This window comes from Cebus imitator, unplaced genomic scaffold (genome assembly GCF_001604975.1).
Source record: "Cebus imitator isolate Cc_AM_T3 unplaced genomic scaffold, Cebus_imitator-1.0 Scaffold116, whole genome shotgun sequence".
In the NCBI taxonomy this organism is placed as follows: Eukaryota; Metazoa; Chordata; class Mammalia; order Primates; family Cebidae; genus Cebus; species Cebus imitator.
Window position 1 is genome coordinate 61,760 of NW_016107431.1, and position 20,807 is coordinate 82,566.

General features: G+C 35.2%; 1 protein-coding gene across 2 annotated transcripts in view; it reads right to left on the reverse strand.

Annotated features, from left to right (window-relative positions):
• MAP3K7 (mitogen-activated protein kinase kinase kinase 7) overlaps positions 1 to 20,807 on the reverse strand; it is a 75,893-nt gene that overhangs the window by 31,059 nt on the left and 24,027 nt on the right. The window contains exons 6-12 of one of the 2 annotated variants that reach the window (XM_017538872.2): positions 17,959 to 18,083; positions 15,350 to 15,478; positions 13,965 to 14,095; positions 12,392 to 12,473; positions 9,982 to 10,112; positions 9,196 to 9,325; positions 6,487 to 6,567 (exon numbers count right to left, since the gene is read on the reverse strand). In XM_017538872.2, coding sequence (XP_017394361.1) covers positions 6,487 to 6,567; positions 9,196 to 9,325; positions 9,982 to 10,112; positions 12,392 to 12,473; positions 13,965 to 14,095; positions 15,350 to 15,478; positions 17,959 to 18,083 — 809 coding nt within the window. The remainder of the gene's footprint in view (positions 1 to 6,486; positions 6,568 to 9,195; positions 9,326 to 9,981; positions 10,113 to 12,391; positions 12,474 to 13,964; positions 14,096 to 15,349; positions 15,479 to 17,958; positions 18,084 to 20,807) is intronic. The other variant, XM_017538873.2, reaches the window with a different exon arrangement.

The following is a 20,807-nucleotide window of genomic DNA, read 5'->3' on the forward strand; positions in this document are numbered from 1 at the left end:
GAATGTCTGGGACACATCTGAAGCAGTGTCTAGAGGAAAATATATAGCAATAAATGATCACATTGAGAAGCAAGGAAAGATCTAAAATCGACACCCTATAGTCAAAATTGAAAGAGCTAGAGGAGCAAGATCCAAAAAACTCAAATCCTAGCAGAAGACAAGAAATAACTAAGATCAGAGCAGAACTGAAGGAGATAGAGACACAAAAAACCCTTCAAAAAATCAATAAATCCAGGAGCTGTTTTTTTGAAAAGAACAACAAAATAGGCGACTAGTGAGATTAATAAAAAAGAAAAGAGAGAAGAATCAAATAGATGCAATAAAAAATGATAAAGGGGAAATCACCACGGACTCCACAGAAATACAAACCACCATCAGAGATGACTACAAACAACTCTATGCACATAAACCAGTAAACCTGGAAGAAATGGATAAATTCCTGCACACTTGCATCCTCCCAAGCCTAAACCAGGAAGAAGTCAAAACCCTGAATAGACCAATAACAAGGGCTGAAGTTGAGGCAGCAATTAATAGCCTACCTACCAAAAAAACCCCAGGTTCAGATGGGTTCACAGTCGAATTCTACCAAACATACAAAGAGGAGCTGGTACCCCTCCTTCTGAAACTATTCCAAACAATCCAAAAAGAGGGAATCCTTCCCAAATCATTTTATGAGACCAGCATCATCCTGATACCAAAACCTGGCAGAGACTCAACAAAAAGAGAAAACTTTAGGCCAATTATCATGATGAACACAGATGCAAAAATCTTCAATAAAATACTGGGAAACCGACTGCAACAGCACATCAAAAAGCTTATCTAACACGATCAAGTAGGCTTCAGCCCAGGGATACAAGGCTGGTTTAACATACGCAAGTCTATAAATGTAATTCACCACATAAACAGAACCAAAGACAAAAAACACATGATTATCTCAATAGATGCAGAGAAGGCCTTTGAACAAAATTCAACAGCCCTTTATGACAAAAACCCTCAACAAACTAGGTATCGATGGAACGTATCTCAAAAATTTTAAAACTATTTATGATGAACCCACAGCCAATATCATACTGAATGGGCAAAAACTGGAAGCATTCTCTTTGAAATCTGGCATTAGACAAGGATGCCCTCTCTCACCACTCCTATTCAATACAGTATTGGAAGTTCTAGCCAGAGCAATCAGGCAAGAAAAAGAAATAAAGGGTATTCAATTAGGAAAGGAGAAAGTCAAATTGTCTCTATTTACAGATGAAATGATTGTATATTTAGAAGACTCCATCGTCTCAGCCCAAAATCTCCTGAAACTGATAAGCAACTTCAGCAGAGTCTCAGGATACAAAATCAATGTGCAAAAATCACAAGCATTCCTATATACCAATAACAGACTTAAAGAGAGCCAAATCAAGAATGAACTGCCATTCACAATTGCTACAAAGAGAATAAAATACCTAGGAACACAACTAACAAAGAATGTAAAGGACCTCTTCAAGGAGAACTACAAACCATTGCTCAAAGAAATAAAAGAGGAAACAAACAGATGGAGAAATATTCCATGCTAATGGTTAGGAAGAATCAATATTGTGAAAATGGCCATACTGCCCAAAGTAATTTACAGATTCAACACTATCCCCATCAAGCTACCAATGACCTTCTTCACAGAACTGGAAAAAACCACTTTAAACTTTATATGGAACCAAAAGAGAGCCCGCATAGCCAAGTCAATTGTAAGCGAAAAGAACAAAGCTGGAGGCATCACATTACCGGACTTCAAACTATACTACAAGGCTACAGTAATCAAAACAGCATGGTACTGGTACCAAAACAGAGATACAGCCCAATGGAACAGAACAGAGGCCTCGGAGGCAACACCGCACATCTACAACTATCTGATCTTTGACAAACCTGATTAAAACAAGCAATGGGGAAAGGATTCCCTGTTTAATAAATGGTGTTGGGAAAACTGGCTAGCCATGTGCAGAAAGCAGAAACTGGACCCCTTCCTGACACCTTACACTAAAATTAACTCCGGATGGATTAAAGACTTAAATATGAGACCTAACACCATAAAAATCCAAGAAGAAAACCTAGGCAAAACCATTCAGGACATAGGCATAGGCAAGGACTTCATGACTGAAACACCAAAAGCATTGGCAACAAAAGCCAAAATACACATATGGGACCTAATTAAACTCCAGAGCTTCTGCACAGCAGAAGAAACAATCATTAGAGTGAACTGCAACCGACAGAATGGGAAAAATTTCTTTCCAATCTACCCATCTGAGAAACAGCTAATATCCAGAATCAACAATGAAGTAAAACAGATTTATAAGAAAAAAACAAGCCCATTCAAAAGTGGGTGAAGGATATGAACAGACACTTTACAAAAGAAGACATATATGAGGCCAACAAACATATGAAAAAATGCTCATCAGTGGTCATTAGAGAAATGCAAATCAAAACTACATTGAGATACCATCTCTCACCAATTAGAATGGCGATCATTAAAAAATCTGGAGACAACAGATGCTGGAGAGGATGTGGAGAAATAGGAACACTTTTACACTGTTGATGGGAGTGTAAATTAGTTCAATCATTGTGGAAGACAGTGTGGCGATTCCTCACGGACCTCGACATAGAAATTCCATTTGACCCAGCAATCCCATTACTGGGTATATATCCAAAGGATTATAAATCGTTCTGTTATAAGGACACACACACACGAATGTTCATTGCAGCACTGTTTACAATAGCAAAGAGTTGGAACCAACCCAAATGCCCATCAATGATAGACTGGACAGGGAAAATGTGGCACATATACACCATGGAATACTATGCAGCCATCAAAAACGATGAGTTCGTGTCCTTTGTAGGGACATGGATGAACCTGAAAACCATCATTCTCAGCAAACTGACACAAGAGCAGAAAATCAAACACATGTTCTTACTCACAGGTGGGTGTTGAACAATGGCAACACATGAACACAGGGAGGGGAACATCACACACCGGGGTCTGTGATGGGGGGAACTAAGGGAGGAAGAGTGGGAGGTGGGGAGTTGGGGAGGGATAACATGGGGAGAAATGCCAGATATAGGTGATGGGGAGGAAAGCAGCAAACCACATTGCCATGTATGTATCTATGCAACAATATTGCATGTTCTTCACACGTACACCCAAACCTAAAATGCAGTAAAATATATATATTAAGAAAAAAAGAAAACTGTAGGTCAAATGGTCTAAAAACTGGGCAAGAAACTTCCATATTTACATTTACTTTGCTTAGGAAACACACTATTTGGCAGGACCTTCTCTGCAAAGGAAGAGTCAGCAAAATGTCACATATTCTACCAATTTGCTCTTAGTTGCGTTTTTTCCCCTGGTATAGCTCACTCTCTTAAGGGCAAATGGACAGTGGAAAGAATAAGAAGGGGTTACTATACAAGTTTCCCAATACTTCTTCAGAGCCAGGAATAAGGTAGAAGAGGTATAAAAATTATACAGTCTGACCTACAGGGAGTCTTAAAATATTAAAGGTGAATTTCTATATGACCTGAGAGACTACTAAATTGACAAATATTGCTGTTAGCTAAGTTGCTTTTTCTTCCACATTTGACTGATTGCATTGTATACAAATTTTGAAGAGCACGCAAAAAACAGGATTACAAGATTAGGGTCTTTGCATTTCTTTATCTATGACCAGGTTAGACATTTTAGTGACTATAAAGATGCATATATAAAACTTTTTTGTGATGCTTGAAGGAATGCTCTTATTAAGAGAAGTAGTTCATTCCAAGAAGTCCATTAGACTCAGTATATTGCACTTGGCCAAAAGGAAGTATTATTGAAACTACTTATCCATATAAATAAGATTTTAAAAAAGCTATATTTTTAAAAAAATGCTTACAATTGGGTTTCAATGCTAATGAAACACACTTTGATGATATCAAGAAGAATTTGCTAATACCATAAAGCTTATGTGAAATCCACTTAGAACAAAGGAATTCTAGAAAGTATTAAGAAGTTTTGAAAATTAGATCGTCCTCCTTTATAGTTAAAATGACATGTAGCAAATTTGAGATATTCCCAAAGGGTAGGTTGTATTTTTATATTTAATTTAAAAATATTACCTATGAGCACATTCGTGATTGACTTTTATGTCCACTAGCGTCAATTCCACAGCTTGTATTCTTGCATTAAAGGAAGTGCAACTGATTAAGTTAATATTTGATATCTGGGGAGAAAAAGCCTAAAAAGAATATTTAATAAAATATATTACTGAATAATATTTTCATCTGAATAGCAGTGCTGCTCTGGCAATTAAGAGAATTAAGGTTACCTGATTCCATAAAGGCCCAATGTCATAAAAGAGGATCTCCCTGGATGAAGAGCTCTCCTTAATGTGAACACTAAGAGAAAGCAAGAAGAAATTACTCTAGCTTCTCTGACTTAAACAAAAGAACAAAGAATGGATGTGATGTGGAGTCAGAAGATCTGGGTTGGGGCCCTGGCTATATGATTCTGGAAAAATGACCAAACATCATCAGATCTAAGTTCTTCATCTGTTAAACAGCTATGATTCCATCTCATAATCTAGTTATAAGGTTGTCATGATGGTAAAATAAGATGCAGCTTAAGCTACTTTGTAGGCCATAAAGACGTGGAGATCGCGCCGTTGCACTCCAGCCTGGTGACAGAGCAAGACTCCGTCTTAAAAAAAAAAAAAAAACAAACAAAAAAAAACATCTAATCAGGGGTTTTCAGCCTCAGCACTGTTGACATTTTGGGCTGGATCATTCTTTGTTGGTGGAGATTGCCTCGTACACATCAGCATGTTTAGCAGCATCCCTGGCCTCTGCCCACTAGATGCCAGCAGGACCTGACAGTTGTAAATTATTATTCTTTCCTTATTTCTCCCTCCCCCAATTATCTTGTATAGTATTGGCTATACTGCCATATATAATCTATTCTTAATGCTTAGTCATAAGATTATACTGTCATCTGTCTAAATTTTCCTGATTCCCTCAAACATTTAAGGGAATTACAATTCAGCAGTATGTAAGTTTAAATGCTTCCACTTCTTTAAAGCATTAGTTCCTTATACACAGTACCTTTCAGCATGGAGGTAAAATGATCTCAAGTACTTTGTTAATTTTTAAAGCAGTCCAGATTCAATAAATAAAAATTACCATGTGAAAAATGAACTAACTCTATTCTGAATTGAGTAACAACAGTGATGATGTTGTAAAATAAGGAACCACTTTCATAACCAAGGAAAAATTAGTTTCTTACAGACAAAATGGCACCTAAGAATTGTATAATTCTTATTTTTGTATGCTAGTTCCTCGCCAGTAGAGATGCTCAATAGTCTGTTCATTTATTTAACATATTTATAAACACTATGTTAATGTGCTTAATATGTGAAGCACTGAGCCAGCAACCGCTGATACAATCAATAACCATCACCAACAAAAAAATAATGCCCAAAGATACGGTTTTTATCCTCACAGTTTTCAGTTTAGTAGAGGAGAAAATAGCCAGTAAGTATTCAGTTACAATATAAACACTGTTAAAAGCACAATCAGGCAAAAGAGAGTGTGCTGAAAAATTCATCCAACTCACACTCATGAATGTGTGTGGAAAATATGTATTTCCTTATCAAGATTTTGGGTAAAGAGGTAGAGGAAAACCTAAAGCAGAGGGATAAATAAACTATCAGTTTGATAACACATATTAATCAACAATGAAGGTCAATATGCCATTTAAGTTTCTAGTAAAAATGGTAACATTCATCAATAAAATGATCACCATAAAAAATAATGCAGTTTACCAATTTTAGACACTAAAGTACCATGTGTAAGTTAGGTATAAAAACATGTAATTTATAAGATTTTCCTGATAATACACAAAAATTAGAATTGACCATTTATTTTACATGATTCTTTGGCAAGATACCCTGCAAAACAGCATATCTCATTTAGTTGACTTTTTGTTTTCAAGGTAAAGGCAAAATGATATGTAGCTACTTTCTTCTCTCAACTTCATATTCACTTGCTTCCAACAGGAAGAGGCTGGGATAGAAAGTCTAGAGGGAACCCAAAAAGCAGTTAACTGAGGAAGGAAAGGAGTCAAGGAAAATAACAAATTTTAATTAGTTGTTTTCTCTTTCTGTTGGGTGCAAAAAAAGGTCTGAGTTTAGCTCATGTGCTCACTTAAAAGTAGAGAGGAAGTTGGCAGAATTCTGGGTTAGTGTTCTCTCTTCTGCAAACAGGTTTACTTTTGCTTCTATTTTATCCTCATTTATTGCAGATCAGAGGTATCTTTTCAAGACTGCTTTAGAATAAATGTAGTTTTTCAATCTGTCTAATTACTGCATGCAAGGCATCTATTTTCATGTCTTGTAAAAATTGGAGCAAGAAGCATTTTACAAGTACCAGGGATCATTATTCCGGTTCCACAGCTATTAGACCAACTCAGGTGGTCTATGATACCTGATATGATGATCTCAGGGACATCCAGAATGTTGCCAAATGAAGCTGTTTTACGGTGGCCCCGTTTAGGCTTGGAATAGGCTGCAAAAACACATATATACAGTATACATGCAAACAACCACAAATGGTAACACAGAAAATGATTAACTACAAAAATAGACTCATTTCAAATAGTTTAGGTTAATAACATTTCATGCAGAATGGCATGCAGAACTACCTAACTTTTCATCCATGCTCAGAAAAGGCGAGATTAAAGAGCAAACAACTACCAAATACAAGATGTTTTACACACTGGTTTTAATTAGCAGAAAAAAAATAAAAAGAACGGAGACAAAGCTGCAGGGTAATGAGGAAGCAAAATTTCAAATATATTCATAGAAACAGTCTACCTAAGTGAAATCACTGTCATGTGATAGGGGTGGGGGGATGACGGAGGAAAGGAAGAAAGGCGTTAAAAAGTCGCCATATTTGTTTTAATTAAACATAGGAATATATGTTCAAGTTAGGTGTTTCTTGAAGTATGCTATAAAGTAAAATTCAATTATTAAATAATAATTATTGAATCAAAGTGTGAAATGTATATGCTTTTGTAGTTATACATATTTCTATTAAACAAAATATTTACTATATTTTCCAAAGTTTAGGGTACATTCACAGTAAACACAAAGTCTGCCGAAAGGCTGGAAAATATGAATCTTTCCAAGTAAGACAATTCATGAAAAAATTTAAATTGTGTAAAACTCAAAGGCCGTACGACAGCATTTGTTCTACATTTAGGCAACAAAGATAGGGTAATTTCAATGTATGTTGTTATCCTAGCAAAACCTCATTTCTATAAATAATAATTTAAAAAAATGCTTGACTAGAAATATGATATGAGCAAAGACATGAAACCATTATTATAACAAGTTTCAGTTTTGACACAGCAATTAGTATGTGGCAGATCTATCATGAAAAATATCCTTGAAGTGAAAAGGGTTCCTCAAAGCATGAAGGTATGTCCCTGTGAGTTGGGTTCATCTGACACTACACTTGAGACAACCCTGTTCCAAAGAAATGCTTGTGACTCATGGAGACTCATGGGCCTGTAAGTGGCTGGTGACTTCTACTCAACTTGATAGTTTCTGAAGATCCATCTGTGGCAGACACAGCTATCTTCTGCCAGTCTCTATTCTTCCCTTCTGTTTTAGCAACAGTACTCTTATTTGGGACAGAAAAGTTGTCAGAGAAAAGATGGCAGATCTCCTCCTCTCTTGGAGCTATGTGTAGCCATTCCACCATGTTACTCTGACCAATGACATGTGGACGTAGTTAGGAGAGATGTCTGGGAATGTTCCTTCAAAGAACTTGGATGCCCATTTGCCCTACCCTCATGTCTTCTCTCCTGCTGCCTGGAATGTAGAACTGATGAAATGGAACTTTAATAGCCATTATGGACCCACAGGATAACTCTGAGAATGGAAGCTACACAACAGGGATTATGGCACAGAAATAGTAGACCAGCTACCTGAAGATCACAGAGCCCACTACCTCCAGACTTGTTTATGTGTGAAAAATAATGCTTATGTGTTATAGACACTATTATTTTGGATATTTTGTTATAGCTAATGGATTCTAATTCTAGCTGATAAAATCAATGATCTTGATTAGTTGTAGACAAGTATAGTATGATGGTCCATTTTGACAACTTCTTTCTGAAATGAGCTCCACACACAATGAGAATATTCTATTTAGAAAAAAACCAAATAAGTGAAAAAAAGACCTAAAAAAGTGGTGAGCTAAGTTAAAAAATATGCAAATACACATGGAAATAGACATTTATACACATATATAGTTAAAAGATTAGGGGTAAATACACAAAAATGTTAAGTGTTTTTCTCTGAGTGGGGTAATTAGGTACATTTTTTTGGCTTGTTTACATTTCCACATTTTCCAAAACAGAAATGTGTTTACTTTTATAATCAGCTTCCCTCCATCCCTGTAAAGAATCAGCAAAAAACCAACAAAGTCCAAATTAAACCAGCATTACTAAAGTGAAACCTGGTCAGAAAAGAAGGTTGTCAGTTTACTTAGGTAACAAAACATGTAATTGTTTTTGTGCTGACCAGTTCTTCCATGATTAATAGTTTTAAGAACTGAAAAATGGAATTTAAATGCTAGCTTTTTCAAGATCCAATAAAATTATGATCTCTTATTTTACAATTTAAAAAAATTAACCACAACCAGCTTAGCTGTTTTTTTTTTTTTTTGCTACTGGAGTGAAGGAGCAGACAGAAGGTCAAATCATACATGGATCTAGACTACATTTTTCTGCTAAATTGAAAATAAAATATTTACTATTATTTGAATTCAGCACAAAAATCTAGCAGTATCACTCAAAATCTCCAAAATATTCTGGTTTGGCAGAATTTCAATTTCTCACTTAGATTTTCTACTCATGCTTGAGCAGAAATAATTACATTTGATACAATTTTATGAGGAAGGTATACTTTCTAATCCAAATAATTTTACAAGTCGTACCTTCCTTATTTGGAATTTGAGATAAATGCGTAAATTACTGCTAGAAACTTAGGAGACTATATTGCAAACCTGCTTCCTGCTTTTTAAAAAAATGTAAGACAGGCACAAAAACCTCTGACAACTGAAACTACCATGCCAAAAAGGCTTATATACATTTTCACTCTTTATAGACTTGTGGTTCCTTTTTACCTGTGGTTGCAGCAATCCTAGCTTCTATTTCAGACATGTCAGCACTCATCCTCTTGCCCTCAGAGGTTGGTGGCAAGCTCTCTACGCTGCTCCCACGGGAGGCTCCCAAGCTTAAACGTCCAGATTCACTCTGTTAAAATTACAGGTCAATCTGAATTACTGAAGTTCTTTAGATTTAGCAATCTTAGGCAACCTAAAAGGAGGAATATGCCAAGTGGGACTCTGATGGATTCTGTTCTGCTCTGAAAGGAGAGGGAAGTTTGCATGAGAGGGAGCTGCTGCGGTAAGGGAAAGCAAGCTGCACATACTGCCTTTATGAAAAGGCAGCCACTAGAACTGGGAGCTAAAAGCCCCAATTATTTGTTAACCTAAATGCCTCAGGCAAAACGAATAAACTCACTCCTTGAAATATTTTTAAAATTAACAATGGCAAAAATATAATAAATTGAACAGCAGGAAATGATAGACTTAGGAAAACTCCTCTAACTGCATATAGCAGCCAAAATATACCCATTTAACATTTTTAACCATCAACCATTACATTTAGGGATTATTACACAGAGGGAGTTAGAGTTGGCAAAGGTAGCAATCATTAGAGGGAAAAACAATTTGGTAATAAATGGTAGGAGAATCTCATTCATGTCTCTATTTGTAAGCTCATCTGTATGTTTCAAGAAGAATATTCAGGATTTATAAAATAGAAGATGGTAAATAATTACAGTCCCTATAATATTGTGACTACTGGTAAGGTTACCAAACAATTTTACTTATAATAACATAACCAACCTGTTGTTTTGCCTGATTTTTCAACAATTTTGATTCTAAGCGCTTGATAGTATCATTTGTGGCAGGAACTTGCTCCATATTAGTGTCACTTTTATTACTTGTATTTGTAGAAGCAATGTCCATGAATGAGCCTAGGAAAAGCAGAAACGTTTATGACTACTGGTTGGGAATAATACAAACGTGCCACTTAGTATCATGTAACTTACATTCTCTTATAAACTAGCCAGCCAGGAACAGAAATAAACTACAACTTTTCAAGCTAATGAAGAAATCCAAACAAACTCATTTTAAATAAAACTTAAGGATGGCACAAAAAAGGAACCAAGATACCTATTTATAGTCTTCGAATAGTCAAGAATAACTTAAGGTTTTTAACCTGAGCTAGCAGAAGAACTGAGGGCTATTAATTGAGATGGGGAAAGACTACAGGAAGAGTGAGTTTGAAGTAAGTATCAGGAACTCAGTTTGGAAAATGTTAGGTTTGAGTTTCTATTAGATGTAAAGCAAGTAGTTGGATATATGAGTTGAGAGTTCAGGTATTAGATGGAGAAAACTATGAACAAACAGATGGTATATAAGGCCATAATACCGGATGAGGTTACCAAGGAAATGAGTGCAGACAGATAAGTGAAGAAGCCAAATGATCAGGCCCTGGACACTCCAATATCTCTAGGTTGGGGAGATAAGGAATAACCAGCAAAGATAACAGAACAAATGGCCAGAGATGTAAGATGAAATCTAGGCTAGTATAGCGTCTTAGAGGCCAATTGAAGAAAGGGCTGTAGGAAGGAGAAAGTAATGAATTAGGTCAAGTGCTACTGAGAGTCAAGGTGAGAAATGAAAATGATTCCTTAAATGTAGTAATGTAGTGATAACTAGTGACTTTGACAAGGACAGTTCTGAAGTACTGGCATAATATGTCTGAATGGAGTCAGCTCAACAAAGAATGGGAAAAGAGAAGCTAGAGAATGCAAATACAGGCTACGTATGCTCTAGGAATGATCCAGTAGAAAGTTAAAACTGATAAAGCAAGAGAGGGGAGAATTGCTAAGAAGAGCAGATGGGATATAATGCACAGATGGAAAGGCACCCCTTTGGCCAGAAGCATGGATAGTTCAGCAAGAGTAACAAAAGAAAGCAGAGTAGATGGGCACAGATGTTGTGGAAGCTGTCTTCTGATTAACTCAATTTTCTCAGAGAAAGAGCAAAGAACAGCTGAGAGTAAGGAGTGGAGAGGAGGTGTTTGAAGTCTGAGGAGAGGCTACAGTATAAAATTAAGACATATAGGAGGAAAAGAGATGAACTAAAATATAGTACAACTGTCCAACAGTACTAAACATGCACGTGAGGATAGTAAACATGTGCTATCTCCAGCCACATTCAGCTACACTGGTACAGGCAAGAAGTAAGCCAAGTGTCAGCTTTTATTAGGCTTGTGGTTTAGCCAAGGAAGTTTGAGAGAGAGGTTAGAAAGATGAAAATTATTCCAAAAGGAATTATAATCGTTGATTGGAATTAAGTGGAGGGAGAAAGAAAAAAGGACCTAAGAGGTCTGAGGACCAGTGAAAAGGTGGGAGGCTAAAAAAACTCAAGGTCACAGTAAGGAAATGAAGAAAGGGTTTGGAGAACGTGAGAGATGCAAATGATAGAATTTTAGAGAAGTGCATTTTAGAATTCAGAGCAACACAAAATATTTTCAGTAAAACTGGAATTTGAGAATAACTAGCCAAACAATAAACCACCTTAAATAAAACTATCCTTGAGGTGGGAGAAATAGATCAATAAAAGTATTTGTCAATAAATGCAGGGTAAACACATATGCATATATATACAAATGTATCTTTTAGTTTTAATTAATAATGAAGTGCTTATAATACCATTATATTTTGAGATTTACACTATTTCTAAGTTACAGTATTATTTCCACTGTCTTTTTGATGACCACAAATTACATGTCCTGCTACTACCTCACATTTTGAAAAACTAAGGAACTTTTAAGTAAACATAACTTCTTAAGAGTCTCTGTAGAAGAAAACAAAAATTCGGGTGTTCATGATAAAGAAATGTGTTAAATACATTTATAATATTTCTAATACAACTTGATCTAGCAGTATCCATATAAAAGTTATTTTTCAAGTTAAGAATAACATTCACTGTAATACAATATGCCATCTTTTTATACATAACTATGTAGGAATTCCAAGACTTGGAAGCAGGTCTTTAATAACTCTTTAATCAGGGTACCTTCATGAAGAATGACACACCTGTAAACTCAAATTGTAGTCAATCATACGAAATGAAGGAATTAAAATGCAAATGGAGACATCATTCACTACTTCTTGATTATAATTTCATAGGCAGAGAGATGAAAGAAAAATCAAGTCAATACTCTTCCAATCTATCAATTTACCTGTACTGGTGGCAGAGTTGCTCTGTCCTTCATCTGAATACTGACAAGGATACTGTAATGGCTCATCTGCTCCTGGAAAGTACTATATATAAAAAAGTAGACCACAGCTTAAAATTTCCTTAATACAAATTAAATCCTGTTAATGCTTTATTTTCCCTAAGATATTTACTAAATTTGTAGGTGCCTAAGTATTTTATTTTACAAAGACTACAATAATGTACTCTTGAATTTCAACTTTGATCAATGCCATGCACCTACCTAAGAAGCTAGCTTACATTGGAGTCTAGATAGTCTTGAAGAAAACAGCAAAAATCTCTCTAGAGAAACATATGAAATAAAATAGTATCATTTCTCATAATTATATAAAACATATTCATGTTCTCACAGTAGTGATGTAAACTTCTGAACTTTTGCAGTGATGGTTAGTCTGATGACTGAGACTGGTATACCACAGAATAATTGCTGGAACATTTTAAATATTAAGAGGATAGCTTATGAATGTCTTTCTACAAACTGGAGGCATAATATTCAAAGTATATGCTGGAAAAAAATTTGAGTTTAGAGAACAAAAGGAAAGGTATTCTCCTCAAATTAGACAAAGCACAGAGAAGCACAAGTACAACTTCAACAATTTATATATCCCAAAGTTTTAAGTAATCTGACTACAGAGACTAAGTTATTTTCTTATACACACACCTTTAGGGCCTAGGGTTCTATATATGACTGGTATTCAAATATGATGGTTAACTTTTAGATTAGTTCAAGCTGCTTTGCCCAAGTAATTTTCAAAAGATTGAACAAACAACCCTTTATCATTTAGGAAATCACTTAGTCTGTATTTAAGGAGACTGTAAGATTCTTCTACTGAACAAACTGTTCCAAAATTTAGGCACTTCCATATATATGTGAACTTTTTAAAGCCAATATATCATTTCACAGTTTTTGTTAATGTACCAAAAAACCAGAAGTATAAAATATTCCAAATAATGCTAAAGGTGCTTGATTCACAGACTAGGAAAATTTGATAATCATTTAAAAAGAATTCTTCTAAACAGAAGAAAGTTTAACTTTTTACTGGGATATGAAAACCCAAAATAGGCAACAACAACAACAAAAAAAACAAATAGTAAAACACTGAAATAAATGTCTGAGAATGCAACCTATTGCCTTGCATAATGCTTGATGAAAATCGGTATCAGAAAAATGTAAAATTTAGTTTAGCATGTATTGAAGTCATAATATTAGTATATCTAAGTCCTGTGAAGGCTTTAGAGACTATTTCAGTTTCTCTCACGTTACAATGAGGCAATAGGCCCATAGACAAACATACTTGTCCACTAATGTAAGCAAAAAGAAAATGCAAGTCTAGAAACCCAGTCTAGCCATCTTTCCAGTGATAAAGAAGATTTTTTCCTCTCAAAATGTTTCCTCTTCTATGAGTAATAAATGCCCATTCTAATTTAGATAACATAGAAATGTATAAAACAGAATATATTAATAATTTAAAATCCCATTAAAACTCAGCACATATTAAATTCCCTAAATCCAAAGCCCCTCAAAAGAAGGATTATACCCGCATCAAGTGAGTCATTATTTTCACAATTTCCTCCATTGAAGGGCGCTGGGAAGGATCTTTAGACCAACAACGAGTCATCAGGCTCTCAATGGGCTTAGGTAAATTTTTGATCAGTGGTGGTCGAGTACCTACAGTTGAAAATTAGAGGAAGGGGGGAAGAATGTATTTACCCAAAGAATGATGCAAACTCTTTGTACATATTTCCAAAGTGGTATTTATTTTATAGATCTTGTAGTTTAAGATCGATAATTTGGAGTAATAAAAGTACTCTGTAACTTCATTAATTAACAAGTTAGTTATTTTACTCCTTCCTTTACCAACATTCAATTTACTGACAACTGACAGAAAGCAAGCAAGCTGTCCTGGTCAATGTTGTCACAGTCTCTACAATAATACTAATGGCAGTAATATTAAAGGCAGTATAGCAAACTGGTAAAAACGGCTGAGATTACTCAGATGATGGTGCTGTTTGATAAATCTATGAATAACCTAAACAGTTGGGCAGACATTTGTTTTTATACCTGTGGAATAATGTAAAAAATGGCTGTGAGTCACAATGATTATAAACAAGTAAAGAAATGAAATAACTGAGAGTGACGCTAAAGAAGGTAAGTAGTTTGCCTCCATGAAAAGCAGTTTTCCCAAGCAAATGTAAAGTAACTTTACTAATGATGAGGATGCACTCTAACATCATATGTGATTAAAAACATTACTAGAGCTGTAAAAGGGACAGGAGGGATGCAAGGACATTGAGTCTGTAAGTTAATATGACTGAAAATATGAGCATTCAAGTCAAAAGCATCTCTTAAATCCCAGCTTTACCACTTACTGATCTTGTGACCTTGAGCAAGTTATTTAACGTCTCTAGGCCTCAGTTTCCTAATCACTAAAATGAGGCAATAGTACTCACCTTTTAAGGTGGGTGAGAATATAAAAAGAAACAATATGTGAAGCATTATTTTCTTTGCTTTTTCTTCTTGATGAGGCCCTTGCTTCCTCAGGAGAAAAAGGCTATTAACTCTCCAGTTACATTAACCATGTGAGAAATTTTACGTATGTATTTATTTTTTCCAGATTCCAGCCTGATGCTTCTCCCAAAGAGAGAGCCAGCCTAGACAGTTGGCTCTGGCTGTGTACTGATGGCCTTTCCCTAATCAGCACAGCCAGTGAACGTCCTCAGCCGCATGTGTACACCAGGACTACTCTCAATGCTGCTCTGCTGGACTTTGGGGAAGGGACAGGGCGGAGTCTGATAATAGTAAAGTAGAGTCTTAACAAAGATTTGTACATTTCAATGTTAGAGATAAATGGTATTCTTTAGGGAAGGGGACAGGAATAGAAAATATACAAAGTACATTTAAGAAAACCTTCTTTTTACAAACCGTTATGAACAGCCCACATGATTCGGAAAGCTGGGCCACCAATCTCATCAAAGGGTTTCCGACGCGTTATCACTTCCCAAAGAATAATACCCCAGCTGAAGACGTCACATTTTTCACTGTAATTACTACCTAGGAAAAAAAAGGTAGTATATAACCTAAAGACTATTTTTCCACAAACAATTGCTGAAATTTTAAGAATGGGTATCATGGATAAAAACAAGAGGCTGTCACATGCACGTTGTTGAAAATGTCTTTTCGACATTTTTAAATGAATTAAGTATCAACGATATACTAAAAAAATGTACTTCAGAAATTCAGTTATTTCCTATCTTTGCATCAAGAGGCATAGGACCTGACTTTTATGTATTTAGACTGATACTTTCTCTGGGGCAGAGTGTGAAACATCTGTACATTCCTTTATGTTATTTATTATTATTTTATTCCGAGACAGGGTCTCACTCTCTCATCCAGGCTGGAGCTCAGTGCAGCCTCAAATTCTTGGGCTCAAGTGATTCTCCTGAGTAGCTGGGACTATAGGCGTGCGCCGGCACACCTGATTAATTTTTAGAGATGGGGTCTCGCCATGTTGCCCAGGCTGGTCTCAAACTCCTGGGCTCAACTGATCCTTCTGCTCTGGCCTCCCAAAGCGCTGCGATCACAGGAATGAGCCACTATGCCTGGCCTCCTTTCTGCTACTTTTTAATCTTACATTTTCTTTCCATTCTCTGATGGACAGCGGTACTATGCTATCAAAGAAGAACTTTCTAATTCAGTGTTACAATTTTTTCCTCAATATAGGGTGAGAGAAAATTCTTAATTTTTAAACTTAAACATAAGTTGTAAGTAATGAAAATTACAGATAACCCGAGATATGCAGCAAAATTTACAGACTACTAAGTAGGTGGTTGAATCAGCACAATAAACACCCTTCATAACCACCTGAAAACAAACGAAAACTCAACCACTGTAAGAATGAGCAATTATTATAGCTGTAGCTTTACATGCTAAACAGTACACTGTAATATAGCACTATAACCCATGTTACAATCTAAACTGGGTTACAGGTTGACATCTTTCGGAAAGGAAGAAACTTACACAGCCTAATAGTCTGCGTTTTGTTGCTCTAGACAATTAAGGGTTGTCTAGAACAACAAAATTCATCTTCCATATAAATAAATCTTTTTGCTCTCCATATAAAGATATATTCAATGTCATTAATTTTAAAACAATATCAAACATATACATTCTGTATTTGAAACAGGAGGCCTTATTTAATGTGTAATATAACACTGATTGTCCATTCACTATTAAATTGGATTTTAGGATAAAACAGCTCCACTCAGGTGACTAGTTGCATTGCAATTTCTCTTTATCTGGGGTGGCTAAAATCAATCAGAAAACCCAAAAACTTTAAAGTCATCAAAAATAAAAGAAATATGCTATAATCAGAGTCTGATTAACTGAATGTATCTGAATTTTATGGGCATTCACACTTCCCAACATACAAATCACAAACCTTCAGTTCAATGTCTCTTATTTAAAATATAATTTGATGTTTTCATACAGAAAGTTAGCATATAATTTACAGACAACTCTTTTAGAACTTCAGTGATATATGGAGGTATAAGAAAGTAAACATGTAACCTTGCCCTTTATTTGTAATTCTTAGTATCTTATTTCTGTCCAATTACTTGTATTTTTTTAAGGGCATTCTCATATAAACTTTAGGGCTCTCAATTTTTAATTGCTAGGAAACCAATAAAAAAGCACAGTTAATTCTCATTATTCCTGGTATTTACGTTTTATAAAGTTTCTGAGAACACTGAATTAGTGATCACTAAATCATTGCTCCTAGGGAAAATATAGGGTTAGGTTGCTGTGTGCCTCTAGTCACCACATTTTTGTTAAGTGATCAACATAACTTTGTTTCATGTGTATTTCTCTTAAAGACACCTTATTCATATATACTGTTGATTCATTAACATCGAACTCATAGCCAACATTTCTATCACTCATGCCTGAATGAAGATAATCTAACACATATATAGTGTCTGTTAAGATACATCATAGCCTTCTTATACTTTGGCAGTACTATGCTTGAGGGCCATTTTAAACAGCAAAATTACCAACAAAAATGAAAAAGATAGGGCTCTAAACAGTACAAAAAGGATAGCTGTTTACAGCATGAGACCTGAAACAAGACGGGAGCATTATCTTGTTCAACCTCAGCTAGGAACATGTGTTAGATGACTCAAAATTTGCACTGCTCACTGCATGCACACTGTCTGCAAATAACCATGAAAGCACCGTGAGTATTAATTCTGGGGTTACAAATAAAGGTTAGCAAATAGGCAATTTTGCAATTATGAAATTGGTGAATAATGAGGATTAACTGTACATATGCTTGAACCTGCCTAGAAGATTTACATCTTACTATAAAATTTAGGACATAAGACTATATTAAATACCCCCTTGGATTTCATTGCATACTTTAAAATGATGTATTATGCAGAAATAAAACCATGGGAATGGGGAAAATCTATAAACACATATTGAACTCACAAGGAGTGAGGGAGATTATCAAACATACCATACTTTTGCCATTTTACCTTCAAAAACTTCAGGTGCCATCCAAGCAGCACTCCCCTTGTTATTGGTCATGTGTGTCTGAATGTCACAGGCTGTACCAAAATCACAAATTTTTAGAACTGTCCCCCCTGCAACCAGCAGTAAGCTGTTTTAAAAAAACAAAAAATATCAAAAATTGTTAAGGCCAAAATTTTAAAAAATTCTACAATAAAAGAAGAGACATTTGTGGAAATGGAAAAGATTAAGCAAAACGAATGTTATCATTCAACTTTTGTGAAATGACCAACTTATTTGGTCACTATAAAAGCCTAACAGTTCGGTGTAATATAAGCAGAAGTTAATTGGCCATAACCTAGCTCTCTTTGGAAGGCTGCCAGACTCACATTTTGATGTCTTCATCTCTAGCTCCATAATCTTTTCTGACCATACTTCTCTCTGGCCAAAATAAAATGTGGGGTTTAAAAGACTTCTAGTAGGTCAACATTAGGGTGTCCTGAAATGGAGTCTAGTAGGTCAACATTATGGTGTCCTGAATTTAATCATAAATATGTATTACTTAAAAAAATAGTAACATTACGTAATTTAATTAAAGAAAATAGGCCAATATAGAAGGAAAAAAATGGTCCTTAATTTAAATCTCTTTGTTTTGAAGATATTTCTAAAAATGTTCGATCTCAAAACCATTTTTGCGTTTAGAATATGTATGTGTGGGAGGAATACAAATCTATTACAGCTAAATGACCTAATGAAAGATTTCTGGAAAATTTTCTGAACTTAAGATTCTGACTTTCCTAGGTGCACTATTACTCAACCACAATCACCAAGTAGCATACTTTTACTTACAAGGTTTGGCTTTTCATGACAAACAGAAATAGCAATGGCCATTTCTATTCACACAGAACGTGCAAATATAATTTGCACAATCACATTGTAGTAATATCCAATAGCAGGACATAGGAATCTATTTTAATTACAAGTTTTAAAAACTTTTTATATCTGGAGAGGTTATTTAGAAATTTCTTCTCTTTTAGTCCAGTGTGACTAAATTAAGTCAGATAAACTACTATTCACAGTTCCATAGTAACAAAAAGACTCAATCATTCCAGTGAAAAGAATGCTAAATCCAGTTTACCTTTGTAACTAGTTCAACAAAAAACTTTCCCCTCATCTCAATGTTTTGTTTAAACTCTTATACTTTTTACCCAAGAAAATGATAAGAACTCTGTAACTAGTTTCCTTGTTTTATACTGGTATATTCAAGATATCAAGGCTGGGTGCAGTGGCTCACGCCTGTAATCCCAGAACTTTGGGAGGCTGAGGTGGGCGGATCACCTGAAGTCAGGGGTTCAAAACCAGCCTGACCAACATGGTGAAACGCTATCGCTAAAAAAAAAAAGAAATCAAGATAATTTCTGATAATTCAAGATAATTTTCCTGAATGACTTTTATGTTAGTACTCCTTTATTTGACTTCAAAAGTTCACCAGCCTTGAACATGAAATTCAGGGCTCACTGAAATCTGAACTTAAAGTGTCTTTGTAGGCTTACTTTCACACAGTTAAGACTAAAAACATATTAATTTCTAATGTACATGAGAATAAACCTGCAAAAGATAAAATATGGGCACAAGTACAACTTGATAGTGTATAAAACATCTCCCTAGATCATCAGGTACCTTCTTTAGATACCATTCTGAGGAACTCTTCCTGACCACAGAATCTGTAGGTTTTCCACTGACACTAAGCAAGTATTCATGTACACCCAATTGTATGCAAAAGCATAGCCATTCCAATGAATTTTCTTTTCCTTAGTGCTTTCTGAATTGGAATCAATTCTGATTCTAAAGTCCAACTTGTATACCAGGGGCTCCAAAGATGATTTGCAAGATGAATCTAATAATGGAGAGGCCTGGAATAAATGACCTAGACCAGACCTTCTATAAATATGTTAATCGTATTTACTAGCAAAAGGAGAATCTCTATCTACAAATGATTTTAGAAGGATATATCTGGTTAAACTAGGTTGATTAAATAAACATAAAATTTATGGGGTAGAAGATTGGGGATAGTAGTTAAGCTACATAATTAGTGCAATGTAAAAGATGTTAGAAAATGGAAATGACTTCCTTTCGTAAGATATTTCTCCATATACTGTTTAATAACTAATCATTTATTCCAAAGCCAAAACACCTAGTAATGAGGAGAAAAAAGATACTTCTGGGTGTTGCATCAGATGTGTTCAAGCTCTTTTAGGAAAAGAATGCTTTGGCTGTACCTGATGCTTGCCTATATCCTTTGGATTATTTGTCAGTTTGTTCCAGTTAAGAGCTGTGATTCTCATGAGTCTCCTTTAATAATTCAACTCTGTTAATACAGTGGGAAATGGACGACTGAATATTCATAACCAGGAAAAAAGGCTAAGTGATTTCTTCACTGGTTAAGGCAGGTAACTAAGATAATAGCCTTAGGAAAAATAAAAGCTTAAACATTATTTTATCAGTGACCTGGGGAAATGGACATCAGTTTAAGCTTAGGAGTAGAGATAAGACACACTAGCAAGAACAGTGATTTTAAGAGTTGGAACCTATGTAGAGTATATCAGATTAGACCTGAGAGTGACAAGTTATACCCAGGAGGGATGTTTTAATGCTTTAAGCCAGTATCAAGAGAATGAAACAACTAAAGACTGTACTGATTTCCTAAGGGAAACCTCTTCTGTAAAGACTAATGTGCTGGGGTGGGAGCTTACAGGAGGGTAAAGAAGGTATATGGAGGCTATTTTTACTCTGTCACAGGTGCATAAAAGAAAAAAAGAGAGAAAAGTAAACAATATGTTTTATGTGTATGTTTTCTTTAACCAAATACCTATAA